The sequence below is a fragment of the Chrysoperla carnea genome, chromosome 3 (genome assembly GCF_905475395.1).
Source record: "Chrysoperla carnea chromosome 3, inChrCarn1.1, whole genome shotgun sequence".
In the NCBI taxonomy this organism is placed as follows: domain Eukaryota; kingdom Metazoa; phylum Arthropoda; class Insecta; order Neuroptera; family Chrysopidae; genus Chrysoperla; species Chrysoperla carnea.
The window spans coordinates 3,598,568-3,605,162 of record NC_058339.1 but is presented as its reverse complement, the minus strand read 5'-3'; the positions used below and the strand labels follow the sequence as shown (position 1 = coordinate 3,605,162).

At 35.2% G+C, this 6,595-nt stretch overlaps 2 protein-coding genes and 1 long non-coding RNA gene across 3 annotated transcripts; 1 reads left to right on the top strand and 2 right to left on the bottom strand.

Annotated features, from left to right (window-relative positions):
- The first annotated feature begins 686 nt into the window (after window positions 1–686).
- Window positions 687–3,411, top strand: LOC123294866. The gene is made up of 2 exons (XM_044876044.1): window positions 687–3,280; window positions 3,387–3,411. Exons 1-2 carry the CDS (start codon window positions 687–689, stop codon window positions 3,409–3,411), a joined length of 2,619 nt encoding a protein of 872 aa, XP_044731979.1.
- Window positions 1,927–4,016, bottom strand: LOC123294938. The gene is made up of 2 exons (XM_044876136.1): window positions 3,667–4,016; window positions 1,927–3,609 (listed from the first exon to the last, which is right to left on the bottom strand). Exons 1-2 carry the CDS (start codon window positions 3,941–3,943, stop codon window positions 3,449–3,451), a joined length of 438 nt encoding a protein of 145 aa, XP_044732071.1. The 5' UTR covers window positions 3,944–4,016; the 3' UTR covers window positions 1,927–3,448.
- Window positions 4,017–4,029: 13 nt separating this feature from the next.
- On the bottom strand, window positions 4,030–4,643 carry LOC123294954. The gene is made up of 3 exons (XR_006535139.1): window positions 4,621–4,643; window positions 4,178–4,504; window positions 4,030–4,086 (listed from the first exon to the last, which is right to left on the bottom strand). It is a non-coding gene; the product is annotated as an uncharacterized LOC123294954 (long non-coding RNA).
- Between the last annotated feature and the right edge of the window lie 1,952 nt (window positions 4,644–6,595).

Below are 6,595 nucleotides of genomic sequence, written 5' to 3'. Positions count from 1 at the left end.
TAATATCCTAGAATGGCCAATTTTTTATGAGTGTTTTAAGTCCTCCATTCACACTAATAGTCGATTGAGTAATGCGGACAAAATAAATTATTTAATAGGACAGCTTTCGGGGAAGGCAAAAAATGTTTGTACTGGCTTACCCCCTATTGGATCGAATTATCAAATTATTTGGGATAAGCTCTGCGAAAGGTATCAAAACCCACGTATCCTGGCCGGTTCTTACCTACAACAAATTTTGGATTTTAAACCTGCACAGTCAGGTTCAGTCAATAATTTGGATAATATCCTAGACAGATGTGATGCATCATACCGTGCCCTTAAGGAATTAGATATAGCTGATTTATTAGATTTTACGTACGCATATTTATTGTGGTCGAAATTGGATCCAGATACGCGCAATCTGTTTGAAAATACTCGAAGAAATTCCAGTATCTTTACTTATGCGGAGATTACTGCATTTATCAAGCAGCAGATTCAAATATACAATAGCACATTAGGTCATGGAAAATCCAGTTCGACATACCAAAATGTAAAATCAAAATCACACGCATTTTTTGGAGAAACCAATCGAAAGAGCAATCGTTGCTTAATTTGTAACTCCAATCAACATAAGGATATAAAAAACCTGTACAAAATTTCTGGATAAATCTGCATCGGATAGATTTAAAATAATAAAAGGGAAAGGTATGTGCATTAATTGTTTTGAAAATCACAAGGTTGTACAATGTAAAAGTCCGTCCGTATGTAACGTTTGCCACTATAAACACAATAGTTTGCTACATTTCGTCAAGCCTGTATATAATAATAGTACAAGTTCCGTTGTGAGTCAAAGTGATTCTGTTACCAGTCCAAGTAGCCCCGGTGTAGTTCAAAGTGATACGTCAGCATTTTGTTCGACAGTCGATGATTCTATAATCAAATGCGGTTCTACAGTGTTGTTGTCAACGGTAATTGTCCATGTATACGATCATGTCGGTGTCAGGCATAGAGTACGTTTCTTGTTAGATTCTGGTAGTCAAGGGAATTTCTTGACGGAAGGTTGTATTAAGAAACTTAGATTAAATATATCGTCTTCGAATATGGTTGTTAAGGGCTTTGGTGGGGACAGTCAGGTTTTAGGAGCCTCGGATTTAATTATTTATTCACGTTTAAATTCATGCGTCAACTATAAAGTTAATGTTTTTGTAATCGAAAAAATCACAGATCGGTTACCTAATGTCAAAATTTTACGAGAATCGTGGGAACATTTTAGTTATCTACCATTAGCGGATGATCAATTTTGTGAGCCTGGTCCTATAGAGGGCATATTAGGGGCTCAAATGTTTGCCACTTTATTAGAATCACGTAAAATCAAAAGTAAAATTAATTCACTTATTGCCCTTGAAACAAAGTTGGGTTTCGTAATAATGGGCTGTGTACCCAATTTGCCAGTAGCATCCACGTCGGTACAATCCTTTCACACTCAGGTGAAACCGCCATTAGAAAAGTTGGTGCGTAAATTTTGGGAATTAGAGGACATTCCAACACAAAATTTCGAGAGTCCAGAAGATGTGGAATGCGAGAAAATTTTTGCGTCGACCGTAATGCGGGAGAATTCGGGACGATATGTGGTATCTTTACCTTTTAAACATAACGCCAATAAATTAGGCGAGTCATACTCAAACGCTTTAAAACGGTTTAAAGCTTTGGAAAATAAATTCGATAAAAATCCAACGTTGAAGCAACAATACAGTGCCGTAATTACGGAACATTTAGAAAAGGGTTATATATCTTTAGTAAAAAATAACCCGTCTATTCCCCATTATTTCATCCCACACCATGGTGTATTTAAACCGGACAGTGTGTCCACCCCTCTTCGATGCGTTTTCGACGCAAGCGCTAAAACTACAAAACAAGTATCTTTGAATGACTTGCTTTATACTGGCGCTAAACTACAATCGGATGTAGTTAGTTTGTTTTTAAATTTTCGTTTGTTTTCGGTTGCATTCACAGCAGATATTCGTCAAATGTATCTGAGAATCGGAATGCATCCAGATCACAGAAAATTTCAGCTAATATTATGGCGCTTCTCAAAAACCGATGAAATTTTAGTATATTCGTTAGACACCGTTAGTTTTGGTGTAAAGAGTTCGCCATTTTTAGCTTTAAGAACGTTAAAACAATTGGCGTTAGATGAAGCCGACAAATACCCGTTTGCTTCGTCAATTGTTCAACGTGATTTTTTCATGGACGATTTGGTCACAAGCGTCAACACGGTCAAAGAAGCTACGGAATTATATTCGCAGCTCATTGAGTTATCTGGATCGGCCCAATTTGAATTGACAAAATGGGCGACAAATTCTCAGGAATTATTTTCTTTTGTGCCCGAAAAGGACCGTTCTCCTAAAATAGTATCCTTTGATTCAGACAGTCTGAAAATATTGGGTATGCAGTGGTACCCTCATTCGGATGTTTTCACTTTTAGTATTAATGCCGAACTTAGACCCTGCACTAAACGTAATGTACTTTCGACAGTCGCTAGGTTGTTTGATCCGTTAGGAATATTAGCACCTGTAACACTATTAATAAAACTCTTAATAAAAAAATTGTGGATATTAAAATTGGATTGGGACGAGGCTCCTGATAGGGAAATTTGTTTATTCTGGGAAAATTTCCAAACTGATTTAAAATGTTTAGAATTGTTTAAAATTCCTCGTCATTTTGGGGCGATTAAAGATTTACCGGTTGAATTAATCGGATTTTGCGACGCATGTTTAGAATCTTATGGCGCTATGATTTACATTAGGACGGTTACGCCGACTAATAAAATATTGGTTAATCTAGTTTGTGCGAAAACCAAGGTTGCTCCAATGCGAACGGAATCTATTCCAAGATTGGAGTTGTGTGCAGCTGTTTTGTTGGCCAGGTTGTTTAAATTTGCAATGTCCAGTTTGGAACCGCGCGTTCAGGTTCGAAAATTATTTGCATTTTCCGATTCGACAGTAACTTTGAATTGGATTGGATCCCCACCCTATCGTTGGCAAACATTCGTTGCCAACCGAGTTTCATTAATACAATCGTTGGTATCAAATGAAAATTGGTTTCATGTAGAGGGGGTACAAAATATTAGCGATGTACTTTCTCGAGGATTAAGTCCATCTCAATTCATGAAAATGCCTAATTGGGTTACGGGTCCAGAGTGGTTAAAATTAGAACCTTCATCGTGGCCAATAAGAAAAATTTCTGTTAATTTGGACGTTATGCCTGAAGAAAAATTAACGGTTATGATTGCTACTCAAAGGCAGGAAAATTCTGTATATGCATTTATTCAGAAAATTTCTTCTTGGAAAAAAATGATACGAACAACCGTCTATATTTTACGATTTATAAAAATTTTGTCTTCTAAGGGTAGTATTAACGCCTCCGATTTAGTTAAAGCTGAATTAGTCTTAGTTAGGGTGATTCAAAATCACCATTTTGCAGACGATATTCGATCGTTGGAAAATAGAAGCCTTTCCACTGCAAATTTACGACCACTTAGTCTCTTTTTGCATGATGGGCTGATACGTGTAGGTGGACGTTTACGAAATGCTGATATTAGTTTTGAGCAAAAGCATCCACTACTTCTCCCTAAGAAAGATAATTTTATTAATTTATTAATAGAAAATTGTCATAAAGAAAACTTACATACAGGGCCATCGTTAGTTTCATCCATACTACGCCAAAAATATTGGATACTGGGCGCCCGTAATACAATTAGGCATAACTTGAGGAAATGCAACCATTGTTTTAAATTAAATCCGAAGCCCGTTTTTCCCAAAATGGCGGATTTACCTTCAGTTAGAGTTTCAGAAACTTCAAAATCCTTTTTACATGTTGGGGTTGATTTTGCAGGGCCATTCTTCATTACTATGAGTCGAAATCGTGGAGTAAAGAGCCAAAAGGCATACTTATGTTTATTCATATGCTTATGTACTAAAGCTCTCCATTTAGAACTCGTGTCGGATTTATCAACCGATCTATTTTTGGCTGCCTTCAAACGCTTTTTATCCAGAAGCAGCGCATGTTCAGTGGTGTACTCCGATAATGGTACTAACTTTATTGGGGCTAAAAACGAATTAGAAAATTTATATAAATTATTGAATTCTGATGAATTTGAAAAAAAATGGGCTGCCGAGTTAGCTCATCGGAAAATTACCTGGAAATTCCAGCCTCCTTTTAGTCAACATTTTTCCGGTATATGGGAAGTGCAAGTGAAGTGTGTTAAGACCCATTTATACAAAGTTGTCGGGGATCAAATTCTTTCATATGAAGAGTTGAATACGGTATTGGTTCAAATAGAGGCATTACTAAATTCCAGGCCTCTATCTTGGTTGAGTACTGACCCAACCGATCCCATACCTTTGACACCAGCTCATTTTCTTACCATGACCCCGTTAGATTCATTACCTTCACCAAGTGTTCCAAACCGTCCGGTAAATTTACTCGATCGGAAACGATTATTGGATCATTTGGTACAAGGGTTCTGGAAACGGTGGAAAAATGATTACTTGACACAAATGCAATTAAGGCAAAAATGGAATGTTCCTGGTTATCCTATCCAATTAGGAACACTGGTGGTTATTAAACAAGATAACGTACCCGTTCTTCGTTGGCCAGTCGGTAGAGTCGAAAAATTTTTCCCTGGCATAGATGGTATTGTTCGGGTGGTGGAGGTGAAAACTAAATCGGGTCTATATAAACGACCAGTTGTGAGATTATGCCCCTTACCCTCACAATAATCAATGTTTTCATTTAATTTGTCCGCCCCATCACCTTATTAATTTTAGTTTAGTTTTTATTTCTTTTTCTTTTTTTTTTTTTACAAATTTGATAACACTATTAAATTATTCGATTTTTCGATATTTTGATTGTCACAGGGATTGCAGATAATATGAAATGAAATTGTCTTTATTTTGGAATACATTGAGTAACTTTAAGTCTACAAATTATTGTATTGTTTATTATTTGACACTTTGGTTGGTTATGTTACTTAGCCACAGACGCATATTATGTTGCGCCGTAGACTTATTATTTACGATAGACTGCTCATTGCATATCGTTTTAAAAAATGATTAGTTTCAGAAGCGTTTTTCTGAGTTAGCTCAAAAAATATCGTTCTGAGTGGGGGCTATGTTGGCGCCTATACTAATCGAATCAAATCAAATATCGATAAATAAAAATTAGTTTAATCAACCGACACATATAAAGGTCGGCACTAGTTTATTTGTAAAAAATATATTTTTTTTGTTATTGTACAAATATCGTTTTTTGTATAGTTAAAAAAGAAATCGATACCAGTTAGTTGGTTTTGTATTTTCGTTAAAATCGATTCCAGTTAGTTTGGAATACTTAGATATAAATTTAGTCATTGAAAATAAATTCAGTTAGTTGAGTTTTTTTTTTGAAGATCGAAGGAATTTTAGTGATTCGAAATTTAGTACGAACAATTATATTAAATAAAGTGAATTGGACCACAACCAACATATTAGCGGCCAACTAACGTCAGCCGCCAATTGGTGATTTATCCACAATTCCCCTTTTCCGAATTTACCCCTAAATCACCAATCACTACCGGTGAAAATTAATCAAGGTAAGCCCAAAGAAAATTTATTTGTATAATTGTTTTTTTTATCTGGTTTATTAAATCTTATTATATTTTCGTTCGTATACAGTCCACACTCGTGGACGTCGCATTTAGGCGCGTTCAGTAATTAATATAATATATATCTTGTAAACTGTGTAAATGACCATAGTTGTTAAACACACAGTATAAAAATATGTATTAAAAAAAAAGTTTAGATATAAAAAATGTTCCTTACATAAAAATAAACAAATTTTGTTTGAAACGTTTTTTCGAAAAATCAATCATTTTCCCTCGAGAAAGTTAATAACCAGTCCTGTTTTTTCCGTTAATGCAACAGTAAAATATTTTTGTCCTTAAATCTATAAAAACTATAAATATAATTTCACAAGAAGTTTTAAACCATTTCGATCATTTCTCTTGTAGCGTTTACAACTAACCGTTGCTATGGCAACGAATTTTTTTTCTTAAAAACAATGGTATTGTTATGTTCAACAATAAATAATCTTGCAACCCAATTTTAAAGCCGACACCCTCAACCGATTGAGTTGAAATTTTGTAAATACGCTCACTTTGAATGACATTGAATTTTCATGGTTGACCTGACCGAATATTCACGTCGCTTCCTCCATATTTAGTTAAATGGCGGGAATCTTATAACTCAATTTTTAAGCAGATATCTTCAACCGATTGAGTTGAAATTTTGTATATACGTTTAGATTTGATAACAATACACGGTAAGGTTAGTGGTGTTATTATTTTTCCATCACTTTCACCATAAATGATTTATCTATAAGCGGAATGATTCAGCTATACAAATTCTAAGGGACTGTTAAATTATAGAAAGATGCGATTTTGGACAGAGACATGCTTGAACCAAAGGGAAAAATTTCAACTTTTCCATTGCAACAATCCCCTTAACCTGTGCGCAATGCCTAAATACTTGGTCCTCGTACACGCAGTTGTAATACACAAGATCAACCTCGGTTCAGA

What these genes read in the sequence shown, in the direction of transcription:
- LOC123294866 (XM_044876044.1), top strand. Translation starts at nt 687, where the DNA reads ATGTGCATTAATTGTTTTGAAAATCACAAGGTTGTACAATGTAAAAGT. An exon ending in GTTATGATTGCTACTCAAAG is followed by an intron (nt 3,281 to 3,386) that starts GCAGGAAAATTC and finishes TTGTCTTCTAAG; the next exon opens with GGTAGTATTAACGCCTCCGA.
- LOC123294938 (XM_044876136.1), bottom strand. Translation starts at nt 3,943, where the DNA reads ATGAATAAACATAAGTATGCCTTTTGGCTCTTTACTCCACGATTTCGA. An exon ending in AACTAACGATGGCCCTGTAT is followed by an intron (nt 3,610 to 3,666) that starts GTAAGTTTTCTT and finishes TATCTTTCTTAG; the next exon opens with GGAGAAGTAGTGGATGCTTT.